The sequence below is a fragment of the Theropithecus gelada genome, chromosome 1, assembly GCF_003255815.1.
Source record: "Theropithecus gelada isolate Dixy chromosome 1, Tgel_1.0, whole genome shotgun sequence".
In the NCBI taxonomy this organism is placed as follows: domain Eukaryota; kingdom Metazoa; phylum Chordata; class Mammalia; order Primates; family Cercopithecidae; genus Theropithecus; species Theropithecus gelada.
This window is the reverse complement of record NC_037668.1, coordinates 209129986-209148276: the sequence shown is the minus strand read 5'-3', so window position 1 is coordinate 209148276 and position 18291 is coordinate 209129986. Positions and strand designations below refer to the sequence as shown.

At 45.8% G+C, this 18291-nt stretch overlaps 1 protein-coding gene across 3 annotated transcripts in view; it reads right to left on the bottom strand.

The window, feature by feature from the left end:
- TBCE (tubulin folding cofactor E) overlaps window positions 1-13920 on the bottom strand; it is an 81485-nt gene extending 67565 nt beyond the window's left edge. For 2 of the 3 annotated variants that reach the window (XM_025361462.1, XM_025361469.1), the window contains exons 1-2: window positions 13776-13914; window positions 103-233 (exon numbers count right to left, since the gene is read on the bottom strand). In XM_025361462.1, coding sequence (XP_025217247.1) covers window positions 103-202 — 100 coding nt within the window. In that variant the 5' untranslated portion in view covers window positions 203-233; window positions 13776-13914. Of the gene's footprint in view, window positions 1-102; window positions 234-13727 lie in introns of all 3 variants that reach the window. The other variant, XM_025361480.1, reaches the window with a different exon arrangement.
- Window positions 13921-18291: the final 4371 nt, after the last annotated feature.

Below are 18291 nucleotides of genomic sequence, written 5' to 3'. Positions count from 1 at the left end.
TCAAAATTTGTGGTATAAAGTGCCATTGAGAAGCTTACACAGAAACAGCTGCAAAATACACACACACACACATACACGCACAGACACACAATAATTACTTACCTGCCACAGGAGGGACGACACCAGCAAAACGTACTGTTGCATGTTCTCCATTAACTTCAACTCTTCGACCAATGACATCCGGTGTCAAAGTGTCACTCATTATAATATATCCAGAATGCAAAATATGAGATCTAGGAAGAAAAATACAACACTGATAAGAACTTAATACAATTCCTTTAAAGGAAATTTTTTTTTTTTTTTTTGAGGCACAGTCTCACTCTGTCACCCAGGCTGGAGTGCAGTAGCGCAATCTCGGCTCACTGAAACCTCCACCTCCCTGGTTCAAGCAATTCCCCTGCCTCAGCCTCCCAAGTAGCTAGGATTACAGAACCTGCCACCATGTCTGTTTAATTGTTTTGTATTGTTAGTAGAGACGGGGTTTCACCATGTACAGGCGTGAGCCACTGCGCCCGGCCTAGAAATGTGTTTTTAGGAGTCGTCAGCACAGAGTTTATAACTGATAGCGTGAAAGTAGATGAGAATGAAAGGGTATCAACTAGAAAGAAAAGGGTATCAGCTAGAAAGAAAAGGGGATCAATGACAGAATCCTGCAAAAACACAATAGTTAAGAAAGAAGGAAGAAATCCCTAAGAATTCGGAGAAAGAAAAAACAGAAAAGAAAAAAGAAGAGCAGCTACCTGATGCCTTGGAATCCAAGGGACAGAGTTTAAAGCAGGAATAATCAAACAACAGTATCAGATGTTGCAGAGAAAGCCTGTGAGACTAGGGCTTAAAAATCTGTGTTCCTTTTGCAAGAACAAATATACCATATTTGTTAATTTCCATACCTTCATCTTTGTCTAAATAAAACTCACTTCCTTTTTTTCTTTTTTTTTTCCTTGAGACAGAGTCTCGCTCTGTCACCCAGGCTGGAGTGCAGTGGCACAACCTCTGCTAACTGCAACCTCTGCCTGCTGGGTTCAAGCAACTCTCCTGCCTCAGCCTCCCAAGTAACTGGGATTACAGGCACACGCCACCACACACACGCCACCACACCCAGCTAACTTTTGTATTTTTAGTAAAGATAGTGTTTCACCATGTTGGCCAGGCTGGTCTCGAACTCCTGACCTCAAGTGATCCACCTGCCTCAGTCTCCCAAAATGCTGGAATTACAGGCATCAACCACCATGCCTGGCCCAAATAAAACTCACTTTCTATTTTAAAAAGCTAGCAATGTTGGCTGGGCACGGTTGTTCATGCCTGTAATCTCAGCGCTTTGGGAGGCCAAGGCAGGCAGATCATCTGAGGTCAGGAATTCGAGACCTGCCTGGGCAACATAGTGAAACTTATCTCTACCAAAAAAAATACAAAAAAAAGGCACGTCTGTAGTCCCAGCTACTTGGGAAGCTGAAATGGGAGGATCATGTGAGCCCAGAAGATCGAGGCTACAGTAAGCCAAGATCATGCCACTGTGCTCCAGCCTAGGCAACAGAGCTACAGCCTGTCTCAAAACAAACAAACAAAAAAACACAAATAAAAGATAACAGTGTTGAAGTACAAGGATTTTTAAACAACCACAAGTTACATGACTATTGAACAAAGTATTTTTCTATTTTAATATTACCATATATAATATGTGCACAAAACAAAAGAAAAAACATATGCTATTACATGCCGTCTGGGGTTATAATTACATTATTGACAGTCGGGCACGGTGGCTCACGCCTGTAATCTCAGCACTTTGGGAGGCTGAGGCAGGCGGATCACCTGAGGTCGGGAGTTCAAGACCAGCCTGACCAACATGGAGAAACCCGATCTCTACTAAAAATACAAAATTAACCAGGCGTGGTGGCACATGCCTGTCATCCCAGCTACTCGGGAGGCTGAGGCAGGAGAATCGCTTGAACCAAGGAGGCAGAGGTTGCCATGAGCCAAGATTGCGCCATTGCACTCTAGCCTGGGCAAAAAAAGACTCCGTCTCAAAAAAAAAAAAAAAAAAAAATACTGACTACCCGCAAACTCCATTGGTATATAGATATTTGAGGCCTTTGGTATTATTACCTCTCCACCTTTATGTTTTTTTATTTTTATTTTTTTTAAGAACAGGTAGACGGCCGGGAGTGGTGTCTCATGTCTGTAAACCCAGCACTTTGAGAGGCCAAGGCGGGTGGATCACGAGGTCAGGAATTCGAGACCAGCTTGACCAACATGGTGAAACCCTGTGTCTACCAAAAATACAAAAATTAGCCAGGCATGGTGGTGTGTGCCTGTAATCCCAGCTACTCAGGAGGCTGAGGCAGGAGAATCGCTTGAACCCAGGAGGCAAAGGTTGCAGTGAGCCAAGATCGAGCCATGCACTTCAGCCTGGGCAACAGAGCAAGACTCCATCTCAAAAAAAAAAGAATAGGTAGACATTTCCTGTTACTGGAGTTGTCTGTTACATTTGACCTGCTATTTCCATATTACAGAATAATCTAAGCATTTCAATCTTACATTATGATTTTATTAAGTTTCAGCATAAGGTCCCAATCAGGTCCTCAAATATTTTGTAAAAACAGTAACATTAGGCTGGGCACGGTGGCTCACACCTGTAATCCCAGCATTTTGGGAGGCCAAGGCGCGTGGATCACAAGGTCAAGAGATCGAGACCATCCCAGCGAACAGGGTGAAACCCCGTCTCTACTAAAAATACAAAAAAGTTAGTTGGACGTGGTAGCGCACCGCCTGTAGTCCCAGCTACTTGGCCGTCTGAGGCGGAAGAATCACTTGAATGCGGGAGGCGGGGGTTGCAGTGAGCCAAGATCATGCCACTGCACTCCAGCCTGGTGACAGAGCAAGATTCATCTCACGAAAAACAAACAAACAAACAAAATCATTTTTCCCAATTGTTGTGAAAAGAATCCTACTTTCAATATGGAGCTGAATTTTCTCTATTTAAATAAAGGAGGGCAGGGCCATTGGGAAGGGGGCCAGGATCCAGATCTAAACCTGCCCAGTAGCGTTGAAAAGCAAAAGAGAAATGATCTCCAAGTCCATAGTTGGTGAGAAAAGTCAAAGCAGTTTAGATGAATTTTTTTTTTTTTTTTGAGACAGAGTCTCACTCTGTCGCTCAGGCTGGAGTGTAATGGTGTGCAATCTCAGCTTATCGCAACTTCCATCTCCTGGGTTCAAGCGATTCTTCTGCCTCAGCCTCCTGGAATTACAGGCGGCCGCCACCAGGCCCAGCTAATTTTTGTATTTTTAGTAGAGATGCGATTTCACATATTGTCCAGGCTGGTCTCAAACTCCTGACCTCAAGTGATCTGCCCACCTCAGCCTCCAAGTGTTGGGATTACAGGTGTGAGCCACTGAGCCGACCAGTTTAGATGATCTGATGGTAGGATCGACATACAGGTCAGACCAGGTATGGGGAATTTATGTTTTTAGTAAACTAAGAGGTCTGGCCAGAGACACAGCACTACCCAAAAACCTGTGCTCAGATTCAGAGCTCTAGTCCCTAAGAAGAGAGACTAATAAAATGACTGCAGAACTCCATTCCTACAAGAAATTAAAGTATTAGGCCAAATCTTGGCTGCATGAACTAGAATGTATAGGGATTATCTAAACCCAGAAACTCACAAGGCCCCACAGTCTGAAGCTCTTTCCAGCTAGGGCTCAGCTTAAGGGTACTACCATATCACCCTGCAGATCAGGCTAACAGTGAGAATGGCTTGGTGAGAAGAGGCGGGCAGCCATCAATGGGTAGTAAAACCAGGGAGTGTAATAGCAGGAATGAGGATTGAAGACACTAGGAAGCCATTCTCATTATTAATAACATCTGTAAGTAACTCATGAATTCCTTCACATGCTTGATCCTATTCAATCTCCAGTAATATATATTTTTTTCGTTCCTACCTGTATGCTGTGCCCACAGACGGGACCAATGAGATCATTAAGTATAAGATCTGAGGTCAGTAATTAACAGTCTCCGTGTCAAGTCAGGTTTTTTTGTTTGTTTGTTTTGAGACGAGTCTCGCTCTGTTACCCAGGCTGGAGTGCAGTGGCACAATCTCAGCTCACTGCGACCTCCGCCTCCCAGGTTCAAGTGATTCTCCCACCTTAGCCTCCTGAGGAGCTGGGATTATAGGCATGTGCCACCAAGCCTAGCTAATTTTGTATTTTTTTTTTTTTAGTAGAGACAGGGTTTCATGTTATTGGTCAGGCTGGTCTCGAACTCCTGACCTCAGGTGATTCACCCATCTCGGCCTTCCAAAGTTCGTGGGCCTCCCAACTAAAAATACAAAGTGCTGGGATTACAGGCGTGAACCTCTGCGCCCGGCCTCAAGTCAGTTTTTTTTTTTTTTTTTTTTTTTGAGACGGAGTCTCGCTCTGTCTCCCAAGCTGGAGTGCAGTGGCCGGATCTCAGCTCACTGCAAGCTCCGCCGCCCGAGTTTACGCCATTCTCCTGCCTCAGCCTCCCGAGTAGCTGGGACTACAGGCGCCTGCCACCTCGCCCAGCTAGTTTTTTGTATTTTTTAGTAGAGACGGGGTTTCACCGTGTTAGCCAGGATGGTCTTGATCTCCTGACCTCGTGATTCGCCCGTCTCGGCCTCCCAAAGTGCTGGGATTACAGGCTTGAGCCACCGCACCCGGTCTCAAGTCAGTATTTTTGATGATCCTGTCTAGTCTCTCAATGTTTCTAATAATGTCTTTCTTGATACCATGATCTTTTGTGAAGACCTAGAAACTGGATCCATGTCTTGGTGACCTATGCCTTAGTTCCAAAGCCTTTACCCTCTTCTTCTAGCTAGTAACCAACGGGTCCCTGTTTCCTGAAGTTAGACCTACGTGATGCTGTTACTGGCCCACTCTGTACCCTTATTGCCTGTTGCTGGAACAATCACTTTGATCACTCCCCCACCCCCAGCCCCATTTTAGTATCCAGTCAAAATGACCTGCAGTCAGCTGCTGCCTAGTTAAATTCTCTCTTATGGACTGCACTGGGCCCTCTCCTAATCACCTGAATGTGAGTGGCATGTTGCTCTTCTTAGGCCTATCTGGGTGCTAACTAAGGCTTGGTTAAGATGGAATGACTTTTTAAAATACACACACTTGCTAACTAATGAAGACAGCCCACTTAAATGTTGGAGTGACTCTACTTGTTATTGTTCTTTAAAAAGACAAAATTTACATCTCTAGGCCGGTGCGGTGGCTCATGCCTGTAATCCAAGGCCAGCAGACCATGAGATCAGGAGATCGAGACCATTCTGGCTAACACAGTGAAACCCCATCTCTACTAAAAATACAAAACATTAGCCGGGTGTGGTGGCGGGCGCCTGTAGTCCCAGCTACTTGGGAGGCTGAGGCAGGAGAATGGTGTGAACCCAGGAGGCAGAGCTTGCAGTGGGCCAAGATCACACCACTGCACTCCAGCTTGGGCAACAGAGCAAGACTCCATCTCAAAAAAAAAAGAAAAGAAAAGGCCGGGCACAGTGGCTCAAGCCTGTAATCCCAGCACTTTGGGAGGCTGAGGCGGGTGGATCACGAGGTCAGGAGATCGAGACTATCCTGGCTAACATGGTGAAACGCTGTCTCTACTAAAAATACAAAAAACTAGCCGGGCGTGGTGGCAGGCGCCTGTAGTCTCAGCTACTTGGGAGGCTGAGGTGGGAGAATGGCGTGAACCCGGGAGGCGGAGCTTGCAGTGAGCCGAGATCACGCCACTGCACTACAGCCTGGGAGACACAGCGAGACTCCGTCTCAAAAAAAAAGAAAAAAAAAGAAAAGAAAAGAAATCTACATCTCTATCATTTTCACCTAGTAATTTTCTACTACTGCTCTGTGTAGCTACAGAAAATCAATATATTCCCTTTCTCGGCCAACATTTAAATGTGGAAGGCCGGCTGGGCACGGTAGCTCACACCTGTAATCCCAGCACTTTGGGAGGCCAAGGTGCATGAATCACCTGAGGTCAGGAGTTCGAGACCAGCCTGGCCAACATAGTAAAACCCGTCTCTACTAAAAATACAAAAATTAGCCAGGTGTGGTGGTGGATGCCTGTAATCCCAGCTCCTAGGGAAGCTGAGGCAGGAAAATCGCTTGAATCCGGGAGGCAGAGGTTGCAGTGAGCCGAGATCACGCTATTACACTCCAGCCTTGGTGACAGAGGGAGATTCGGTCCCAAAAAATAAATAAATAAATATGGAAGTCCATTTGTTACCATTTCTGCTATCCCTGCTTCCTGTCTTCATCTCCCAAACCTCTCTACCAGGATACACATTTCTAGCTCCTTAAACCCTCCTTATAGCATTCCAGTTTTCCTCCGTAACTGATTTACTGATTCCATGCTTAAATTGCAATACCTAGAACTGAAAACCACATTCCAGATATGGCCTGACCTGCATGTGGGGTACAATGGTCTGAAAAGCATTCATTTAACAGTGTAGGCCAGGCAAAGTGGCTCACACCTGTAATCCCAGTACTTTGGGAGGCCGAGGCGAGTAGATCATCTGAGGTCAGGAGTTCGAGGTCAGCCTGGCCAACATGGTGAAACCTGTCTCTACTAAAAATACAAACATTAGCCAGGCATGGTGGCAAACACCTGCAATCCCAGCTACTCAGAAGGCTTGAACCCGAGAAGTGGAGGTTGCAGTGAGTCAAAGTGTGCCACTGCATTCCAGCCTGGGCAACAAAGCAAGACTCAGTCTCAAAAAAATAAATAAAATTGTAAATTTTAAAAAATAAAAATATGAAAATTAGCCAGGCATGGTGGTGGGTGCCTATAATCCCAGCTACTTGGGAGACTGAGGCACAAGAATCGCTTGAACCCAGGAGGCGGAGGTTGCAGTGAGCTGAGATCGTGCCACTGCACTCCAGACTGGGCCACAGAGTGAGACTCCGTCTCAAAGAAAAAAAAAAAAATGTAGACGTTACATTCATTTTTTTCTGTCCCTTTCACGGGAAAGACTGTTGCTTACTATTAAGGTTGCAATGAAAGAAACTCCAAAGCCATTTCTGACTTATTACCATTTTCTGATCATAAAATTTAAATGTTTAAATTTCACTACAATTATATTACCCTAAAAATGAGTTTTTTTACCAGTTTTAAGAGCCCTTTCAAAATTTTCATTAACATGTAAGCAGAATTTTACTACAACTGAGACATATAATTTGTTCTACTTCTTTTATTAACTTTTTAAAAAATAAGGTAGGGTCTCACTATGTTATTGAGGCTGGTCTTTAACTCCTGGGCTCAAGCAATCCTCCTGAGAATTCCCAAAGTGCTGGGATTATAGGTTTGAGCCACCTCAACTAGCCATATTAACATTTGTCCATGAACATTTTTCTATACAGCCACAGAGTCAACACATTAATCATCTCAATATTCAAGTATGAAACCACAATTTACTTAATAATTTCTCTCTCTTTTTTTTTTTTTTTTTGAGATGGAGTCTTGCTCTGTTGCCCAGGCTGGAGTGCAGTGGTGCAAACTCGGCTCACTGCAACCTCCGCCTCACGGGTTCATGCCATTCTCCTGCCTCAGCCTCCTGAGTAGCTGGGACTGCAGGCACCCGCCACCACACCCGGTTAATTTTTGGTATTTTTAGTAGAGACGGGGTTTCACTGTGTTAACCAGGATGGTCTCGATCTCCTGACCCTATGATCCGCCCACCTCAGCTTCCAAAGTGCTGAGATTACAGGCAAGAGCCACCGTGCCCGGCCTCTCTCTCTCTCTCTTTTCTATTGGTAGAGAAGGGAATCTCTCTATGCTGCCCAGGTTGGTCTCAAACTGCTGGCCTCAAGTGATTCTCAGCCTTCCAAAGTGCTGGGATTACAGGTGTGAACCACCACACCCAGCCAATCATTTCTCTAATGCTGTATACTACTCCAAAGAAAACAGCTAAAAACAGCTTTGATTTTTAAAATGTTACCTTATGAAGTATTTCCTTGGGAAAAATCCTTGAGATAGATAAATACGTTTAAGGTTCTACAAAGCTAGGCAGGAGCAGTGGCTCACACCTGTAATCCCAATACTTTGGGAGGCCAAGGCAGGAGGATCATCTGAGGTCAGGAATTTGAGAGCAGCCTGGCCACTATGGTGAAATCAATCCCATTTCAACTAAAAATACAAAAATTAGCCAGGTGAGGTGGAGCACATCTGTAATCCCAGCTATTCGGGAGGCTAAGGCAAGGAGAATTGCATGAACCTGGGAGGTGGAGGTTGCAGTGAGCCAAGGGTAAACCACTGCACTCTAGCCTGGTTGACAGAGCAAGACTCTGTCTCAAAAAAAAAAAAAAAAAATACTACATCCAAGTAGACATTCTTGCACTACTTCTTAGTCTAAATCAATTTTTTTTTTTTTTTTTTTTTTTGAGATGGAGTCTCATTCTGTTGCCCCAGGCTGGAGTGCAGTGGTGCAATATTGGCTCACTGCAAGCTCCGCCTCCTGGGTTCACACCATTCTCCTGCCTCAGCCTCCCGAGTAGCTGGGACTACAGGTGCCTCCTGCCACCACGCCTAGTTAAGTTTTGTATTTTTAGTACAGACAGGGTTTCACCACATTGGCCAGGATGGGCTCGATCTCTTAACCTCAGGATCCGCCCGCCTTGGCCTCCCAAAGTGCTGGGACTACAGGAGTGAGCCACGGTGCCCAGCCTACTCCCATAATATTTTATATATAGAAAAGCAAATACATTTTTTCTTTCTTTACACAACTGAAAGCCTACTATACAGGTGGTTCTATTCCTCACCTTTTCATTCAATAATATATCCTAGAGATTTACCCAAAGCTATGACAAGAGATTTTAATTTGGGGGGGAATATAGTATTTGAATAGATATACCATAATATACTTAACCAGTCTTCAAACTGAAGGACATTTAGTTAATACCAAGTTCTTGCTATCACAAACAATATTGAAGAAATTACGCCTACACGTTTATCTTCCTATATCTGTAGGAAAGTTTCTCAAAACTGGTATTGCTGAGTCAAAAAGTATGTGCATATTAAATGTTAATAGCTAATGCTAAATGTTCCTTTATAATGGCTATATCAACTTACCCTGCTATCAGCAGTGTATAAACTCCTGTATTCTTACAACCTGGCCTTCATAATGTATTAATAAAATTTTGAGGCTGGGTGCCATGGCTCACGCCTGTAATTCCAACACTTTGGAAGGCCGAGGCAGGCGGATCACGAGGTCAGGAGACCGAGACCATCCTGGCTAACATGGTGAAACCCTGTCTCTATTAAAAATACAAAAAATTAGCAGGGCGTAGCAACAGGCGCCTGTAGTCCCAGCTACTGGGGGGGCTGAGGCAGGAGAATGGCATGAACCCGGGAGCAGAGGTTGCAGCGAGCCGAGACTGTGCCACTGCACTCCAGCCTGGGGGACAGAGTGAGACTCCGTCTCAAAAAAAAAAAAAATTTTTTGATGGTCAGTCTAATGAATAAAATATGTAGTTCATTTCCATTTCCATTTATGAACCAGCTGTTAATATACTTTGTGCGTTTCCTACTGGTTTATTGACCTTTTTCTTATCAATCTGCTTTTAAAATCTAAACTCAGTCTATTTCCTAGATCACTATAGACTTGAACAACTGGGCTCATGCAATCCTCCTGCTTCAGCCTCCCTAATCACTAGGCGGGGCAGGCATGTGCCACCACGCCCAGCTAAATTTTTTTTTTTTTTTTTTGAGACTTGTCGCCCAGGCTGGGGTGCAAAGGTGCGATCTCAGTTCACTGCAACCTCCGCCTCCTGGGCTCAAGGGATTCTTCTATCTCAGCCTTCCAAGTAGCTGGAATTACAGGCACCCAGCACCATGCCTGGCTAATTTTTTGCATTTTTAGTAGAGAGGGGGTTTCACCATGTTGGCCAGGCTGGTCACAAACTCCCGACCTCAGGTGATCCACCCGCCTCCCAAAGTGCTGGGATTACAGGCATGAGCCAGGACGAGAGACCTCCTATATGATAAGGTAACTAAATAATTCTTCAAATAAAATAATTTGAAAAGAATAGAGGCCAAATTCGTTGGCGCATACCAGTAATCCCAGCACTTTGGGAGGCCAAAGCAGGCAGATACGTCAGGTCAGGAGATCGAGACCAGCTTGGCACACATGGTGAAATCCCGTCTCTACTAAAAATACAAAAATTAGCCAGGTGTGGTGGCCCACACCTGTAATCCCAGCTACTCAGGAGGCTAGGCAGGAGAATTATGATCATAATCCTTCCCCTCTTGGGTTCAAGCAATTCTTCTGCCTCCGCCTCCACAGCACTTAGGAGTACAGGCGCCCACCACCATGCCCAGCTAATTTTTGTATTTTTAGTACAGACAGGGTTTCTCTATGTTGGCCAGGTTGGTCTCAAACTCTTGACCTCCAGTGATCCACCCGCCTTGGCCTCCCAAACTGTATCTCACATAATTTTAAGGAGCTTCTACAAAAACTTTAGGCATTTTCCAAAGAAACTGAAGGCATGTCTTCTCTCTAAAACACCAATGACCTAAATGTGTACCAAATCCACAATTTTATGACAAAACTATACAAATGAGAACATAAAAATTAACTAACAGGCTGGGTGCGGTGGCTCACACCTGTAATCCCAGCACTTTGGGAGGCCAAGGCGGGCAGATCACGAGGTCAGGAGATCGAGACCATCCTGGGTAACACGGTGAAACCCCATCTCTACTAAAAATACAAAAAAATTAGCCGGGCATGGTGGCGGGCACCTGTAGTCCCAGCTACTCGGGAGGCTGAGGCAGGAGAATGGCGTGAACCCAGGAGGCAGAGCTTGCAGTGAGCCAAGATCGCACCACTATACTCCAGCCTGGGCAACAGAGCAAGACTCCGTCTCAAAAAAAAAAAAAAAGTAACTAACAAACCAATTAGTCTGTGACTTTTCTTTACACTTACAAATACCATCAAATTTTCTAAAATCACTTCTCCACAAATTCATTCCAGCTACTAATCACTGGCAAAGAATGATGTTTTCCCTTTCTGGTAACCTCTATCTACTTTCTGGGTAATATTCATTTCACACCTAACAATATCTCTATCATACTGATTTCAAATTGTCTATCACATGGCATGTCATATGATGATAAGCACAAGGATAATGAGTGCAATGGAAATGTTAAAGATGGCAGTCGCTTGTCAGAGTAGGCCTTACTGAGAAGAAAATAGTCCCCACAATATGAGGGAGGTAAAAAACTGAGCCATGTGGACATATGAGGGAAAGGAATAGCAAGTGCAAATATCCTAAGGCTAGGATGCACTTGAGGAGGCCATACGATAGAGCAAACAGGAGACTAAAACAACATGAGATCAGAAGTGAAGCAGGGCTAGGTCACATAGGACCTTCGATGAATAATCCACTCTAAAGACTTTGGCTTTTTTTTTTTTTTTTTTCTTGAGACTGAGTTTTGCCCTTATTGCCCAGGCTGGAGTGCAATGGGATGATCTCGGCTCACTGTAACCTCCTCCCCCGCCCCCCAGGGTTCAAGCGATTCTCCTGCCTCAGCCTCCCTAGTAGCTTGGACTACAGGCGCACGCCACCACTCCCAAGTAATTTTTTGTATTTTTTAGTAGAGACAAGGTTTCGCCACTTTGCCCAGGCTGGTCTCGAACACTTGACCTCAGGTGATCCACCCGCCTTGGCCTCCCAAAGTGCCAGGATTATAGGCTTATTAACCCACTGTGTCACTTTTTTTTTTTTTTTTTTTTGAGGCGGAGTCTTGCTCTGTCACCAGGCTGGAGTGCAGTGACATGAACTCGGCTCACTGCAACCTCCACCCCTCTCTTCCCCCGCCCCCCACCGGGTTCAAGTGATTCTCCTGCCTCAGCCTCCCGAGTAGCTGAGATTACAGGCATGCACCACCACGCCCGGCTAATTTTTGTATTTTTAGTAGAGACGGGTTTTCACCATGTTGGCTAGGATGGTCTTGATCTCTTGACCTCGTGATCCACCTGCCTCAGCCTCCCAGAGTGCTAGGATTACAGGCATGAGCCACCACGTCCAGGCAACTTTGGCTTTTACTCTGGGTGAAATGTATAGTCCTTGGAGGATTTTTGAGAGAAAAGAGATAAATCTTTTTTTTTTTTTTTTTTTTAAAGGATCAATCGAAATGCTGTGATGCAAACAGACTAAAAGAGGAAAGAGCAGAAACTACTGCAGTAATTCAAGTGAGAGACAATGTAACTTGAACAAGTGAAGGTGATGAGAAGAACTTGGGAGTGTGGACAGATTTTGAAGGTGGAGAGTCCATAGGATTTGCTGATATACATGAAAGAGATTAATCAGGGATGATGCCAAAGATTTTGATCTGAGCAAATATTTCAGTGGTGACAATGAATGTAAATCCAATAAACCTGCTAGTCAAAAGGCAGGCTGGGCCAGGCACCGTAGCTCACACCTGTAGTAGCCAGGTGTTTGAAACCAGCCTGGCCAACATGGCGAAACCCCGTCTCTACTACAAATACAAAAAAAAAAAAAAAATTAGCTGGGCATGGTGGCATACAGCTGTCATCCCAGCTACTCGGGAGGCTGAGGTGGGAGAATTGCTTGAACCTGGGAGGTGTGGTTGCAGTGAGCTGAGATTGGGCCACTGCACACCAGCCCGGGTAACAGAGCAAGACTCCACATCAAAAAAAAAAAAAAAAAAGCAGGCTGTCCACTTAGATTGAAAAAAAAACACAAAAAACCCGAGATGTGCTGTTTACAACAGTATATAAAATATAAGCATACAGAAAAGTTAAAAATATGAAAAACGTTTTGAAGCAAATATCAAAAGACAGCAGCTGTGGCTAAATTAATGACAGAGAAAAGAAAAGTCTTCTCTCTTCATCTCTACCTCCACTAACTTTCTCTAACAGTTTGGCAATTTGTTAATTCTGTCTTCCCGCCAGGACTGCTTCTCTGAGGACAAGGCTGTCACACCGTCATTTGGATCCACCCACAACTTAGAACAGTCCCCATGTGGTAGTAAACACCAAGTAAAAATAGTCACTTCAGGCCGGGCGCGGTGGCTCACGCCTGTAATCTCAGCACTTTGGGAGGCTGAGGCGGGTGCATCCCCTGAGGTCAGGAGTTCGAGAGCAGCCTGGCCAACATGGAGAAACCCCGTCTCTACTAAAAATACAAAAATTACCTGAGCGTGGGGGTGGGCGCCTGTAATCCCAGCTACTCCGGAGGCTGAGGCTGGAGAATCGCTTGAACCCAGGAGGCGGAGGTTGCAGTGAGCCGAGATCGCCGCACTGCACTCCAGCCTGGGCGACAGAGCAAGACTGTCCCAAAAGAACAAACGAACAGTTACTTTAAGTGCTCTCCACCTACTTAACGTTATTTCTCTGTCATCACCAATGTTAACTGATTCGGCAGGACGGAGCTGTTCCTCTAAGAGAACACCTTGTAAAAGTCGTTGGTCGCCTGTACCATTTTCACCTCTTCCAAAGTGACATGCCAATTCTCTGAAAGAAGCTTAAAATGCAAAGGATCACGTGCGGCTACTCCTAAACAAGGCCTTCCAGAAGGGGCAGGGCGGCCCCAACCCAGCCGGCTGGACCGCCTCCCAGCACACACGCACTCCCTTCGGGCCCGCACTTCTGCGCTGGTTCAAAGCCGCACGGAACAGGCAACGCCCGGCTATGGCAATCTGGGAAGATTCCAGGAAAGGAAGAAAAGGCCAAGAGCAGTGCAGGGTGACGCACCGGCCAGGAATGCTCGTTCCGGAAGCTCCCCGAACCTCTGAAGCTCACCTGCCCGCGGAGACTCTAGGTGTTCGGAGCAGCTGCCCCTCCAGCGCACTGCACAGCAGCGAAGCTTTAGACTCTGGCCGGAAGTGCTGTAGGAAGTCCCGCCTCCACCGGAGTGAGCTACGGCTGCCGGAGCATAGACGAGAATGTCAACGACAGTATTGGAGGCCAGAGGAGTGGTCAACCCACCCAAGCCCCGCCTCTGAGCGGGGGCCCAAGCGATTTCCCAGTGCTGAAACCTGGGATGATAGAGCCGCCCAGGAACGCGCGTGTTCCAGTTTAGTAGGTACCACGGAAGTGAGTTACAAATCCTGTAAGAGGTTCAGTTCCATGCGTATTGAGAGCCTACCACGTAGGCAGCATGCGGTGGTCAAAGAGAAGAATGTAGTGTTAATGCCTCCAAAACTCAATAAAAAAACCAAAATTACCTAGTTAAAGCATAAGGCAGAATGAAAGTAAATGCAGTGATAGAAAAAATAATAGAAAAGCAACTATCCTTTTCTATTATCCATGTTAATTTCTGTTGAAACCGCCTTCGCAAAATTTTGACAGAGAAATCTGACATGGTTTACCCCCATCTTGTATCTAGCCACACAGGTTGGCTGTCTTTGCTCATTCCTGGGTACAGGACAAGCTAACTTTGCGAGAAATTTAGTTTATAGTTTAAAGGATAATAACCCTTCCCCAAAAATGCCCTTTTAAAACTAAATGAAAGGCCACCAAGTTAGGAGGATGAGAGGGTCCTGAATTCTTCTAAGTTGTAATTGTAGTTAAATGATTACCACCCATTATTCCTCAGGTAACAAATTCGCATCTTCCCCAATTATTCCTGCAGATAACATCACTGTTGTAGAACCTAAGATTGGCCTTTTGAGATGTCTTTTCGGGTTTTTGCATTTCTGACAAGTGGATGGCCCTACCCTGACTCACCAACCTGGACCCCCCACCCACGAACAAACTCAGTGCAAGGGGACAGCTTCTACTTCTTACGATTTCACCTCTGACCCAACCAATCAGCACTCCCCATTCCCTGGCGCCCGTACCTGTCAAACTATCTGAAAAACCCCCTAACATCTGAGCCTTTGGTGAGATGGATTTGAGTAATAACTGTCTCCCATGTGGCACGGCCAGCCTCGTGTCAATTAAACTTTCTTTACTGCAATGCCATGGTTTCTGTCAATTAATTTTGTTTATGCGGCAGGCAGAAAGAACCCGTTGGTGGATACCACAGAGTCCACAACAAGAGCAGTTTGGGTAGAGTGAGTGTTAGCATTCCAAAAGCAGACTGAAGTGAGGTGAAGTGGAAAGGAAATTGAGGGAGCAAAGTCAAATGACTCTTCCAAGAAGTGACCTTCTAATTGTCATATTAAATGGACATAAACAGTCAGTATCCTGCTGGATGTCTCTACTGCTTTATACTTTGATAGTTCACTCCTTGGAACTAGAAACTAGATATTACAGTGATTGTTTTTTCTTTGGAAGAGGGGATTACAAACCACACTGGAAATTTGATAAAGGCTGTCTACCTACACACAAATTTTGCATATGATTTCAAGGACTGATTAATCCTTTGAAGCCCATGAATAGGCCTCAAAGGAGTCTATGGATCCCAAATTAAGACTCTCCTCAGCAGGGCATGGTGGCTCACACCTATAATCCCAGCATTTTGGGAGGCAGAGGCAAGCAGATCATTTGAGCTCAAGAGTTCAAGACTAGTCTGGGCAATGTGGCGAAACCCTGTCTCTAAAAAAATACAAAAATTAGCCAGTCATAGTGGCAGGTGCCTGCAGTCCTAGCTATTCAGGAGGTTGAATTGGGAGAATCTCTTGAGCAGGGGAGACAGAGGTTGCAGTGAGCTGAAATCTCAACACTGCACTCCAACCTGGGCAATAGAGTGAGACCCTGTCTCAAAAAAGAAAAAAAGGCCAGGCTCGGTGGCTCATGCCTGTAATCCAATTACTTTGGGAGGCCGAGGTGGGTGGATCACCTGAGGTCAAGACCATCCTGGCCAACAGGGTGAAGCCCTGTCTCTACTAAAAATACAAAAATTAGCTGGGCATGGGGCTGTGTGCCTGTAATCACAGCTACCTGGGAGGCTGAGGCAGGAGAATCATTTGAACCTGGGAGGCAGAGGTTGCAGTGAACTGAGATCGCGCCACTGCACTCCAGCCTGGTGAGAGAACTAGACTACATCTCAAAAAAAAAAAAAAAAAAAATTAGCTGGGTGGGGTGTAGTGGCACATGCCTGTAAAACCAGCTACTCAAGAGGCTGAGGCAGAAATTGCTTGAACCTGGGAGGCAGAGGCTACAGTGAGCTGAGATCGTGCCGCTTCACTCCAGCCTGGGGGACAGAGCAAGACTCCATCTGAAAATGAATAAATAAATAAAGCCCTCACTTTTCCATTAGTTGGTGAGAAAAGAAAAAATAGGCCAGGCGCGGTGGCTGACGCCTGTAATCCCAACACTTTGGGAGGCTGAGGCGGGCAGATCACCAGGTCAGGAGTTCGAGACCAGCTTGGCCAATATGGTGAAACCTATAGTCCCAACTACTTGGAAGGGTGAGCCAGGAGAATTGCTTGAACCCGAGAGGTGGAGGTTGCAGTGAGCCCAGATACCACCACTACACTCCAGCCTGGGCTACAGAGTGAGACTCCATCTCAAAAAATAAAATAAAATAAAACAATGTATAGCCAATCAATAGCTTATTTTATTTTAATGTAAATTATTATTGGTAAACAACTTAGAAACTACCTTTTCTTTTTTCCTTTAAAAACCCACTTGTAGAGGCCAGGTGCGGCGGCTCACACCTGTAATCCCAGCACACTGGAAGGCCGAGGTGGGCGAATCATGAGGTTGGGAGTTCGAGACCAACATGACCAACATGGTGAAATCCCGTCTCTACTAAAAACACAAAAATTAGCTGAGTGTGGTGGCATGCACCTGTAATCCCAGCTACTCGGGAGGCTGAGGCAGGAGAATTGCTAGTACCCAGGAGGCAGAGGTTGCAGTGAGCCAAGATTATGCCACTGCACTCCAGCCTGGGTGACAGAGCAATACTCTGTCAAACAAATAAATAAATAAAACCAAAACAACCCATTTGCAGACTGTGTGTCGTGGTTCATGCCTGTACTCCCAGCACTTTGGGAGGCATAGGTGGGTGGATCACTTGAGATCATGGTGAAACTCCATCTGTACTAAAAAAAAAAATACAAAAAAGAGTCGGGCATGGTGGAACACACCTTTAGTCCCAGCTACTGGGGAGGCTGAGGCAGGAGAATCGCTTGAACCTGGGAGGCAGACGTTGCAGTGACCTGAGCTGAGATCATGCCACTGCACTCCAGCCTGGGCAACAAAGCGAGACTCGGTCTCAAAAAAATAAAATACAATAAAAAGTTTAAAAAGCACTGACTTAAGAATTGCACAGGAAGGCTGGTTTGATCTGGCCTCCTGTCTGTTTGTTGGCTGACTCACAATAAAGCTTTTTTTTTCTTTCTCAGAAACCTAGTGCCATAGGATTTGACTTCTGTACCACTTGATGGCCTTTCATTTAGTTTTAAAAGGGCAGTTTTGGGGAAGGGTTATTATCATTTAAACTATAAACGGCCGGGTGCAGTGGCTCAAGTCTGTAATCCCAGCACTTTGGGAGGCCAAGGTGGGCAGATCACAAGGTCAGGAGATCGAGACCATCCTGGCTAACATGGTGAAACCCCATCTCTACTAAAAATACAAAAAATTAGCAGGGCGTGGTGGTGGGTGCATGTGGTCCCAGCTACTCGGGAGGCTGAGGCAGGAGAATGATGTGAACCCGGGAGGTAGAGCTTGCAGTGAGCCGAGATCATGCCACTGCACTCCAACCTGGGCGACAGAGCGAGACTCCGTCTCAAAAAAGAAAAAGGAAAAAAAAAAGAAACACCATATAGGCCAGGCATGGTGGCTCACGCCTATAATCCCAGCACTTTGGGAGGCCGAGGCAGGCAGATCACTGGAGGCCAGGAGTTCAAGACCATCCTGGGCAACATGGAGAAACCTCATCTCTACAAAAAATAGAAATAAAAAAATTAGACGGTTGCTCCTGCATGTGTCTGTTGTCCCAGCTCCAGGCACATAGGCTGAGGTGGGAGGATCACTTGAGCCCAAGAGTTCAAGGCTGCGGTGAGCCATGATCACACCACTGCTCTCCAGCCTGGGTAACAGAGCAAGACCCTGTCTCAGTAAAAAATAAGATAAAAAACACCACAAAGGCCAGGTATGGTGGTTCAGGCCTGTAATCCCAGCACTTTGGGAGGCTGAGGCGGGTGGATCACCTGAGGTCGGGAGTTCAAGACTAGCCTGATCAACATGGAGAAACCCTGTCTCTACTAAAAATACAAAGTTAGGCCGGGCGCGGTGGCTCAAGCCTGTAATCCCAGCACTTTGGGAGGCCGAGACGGGCGGATCACGAGGTCAGGAGATCGAGACCATCCTGGCTAACCCGGTGAAACCCCGTCTCTACTAAAAAATACAAAAAACTAGCCGGGCG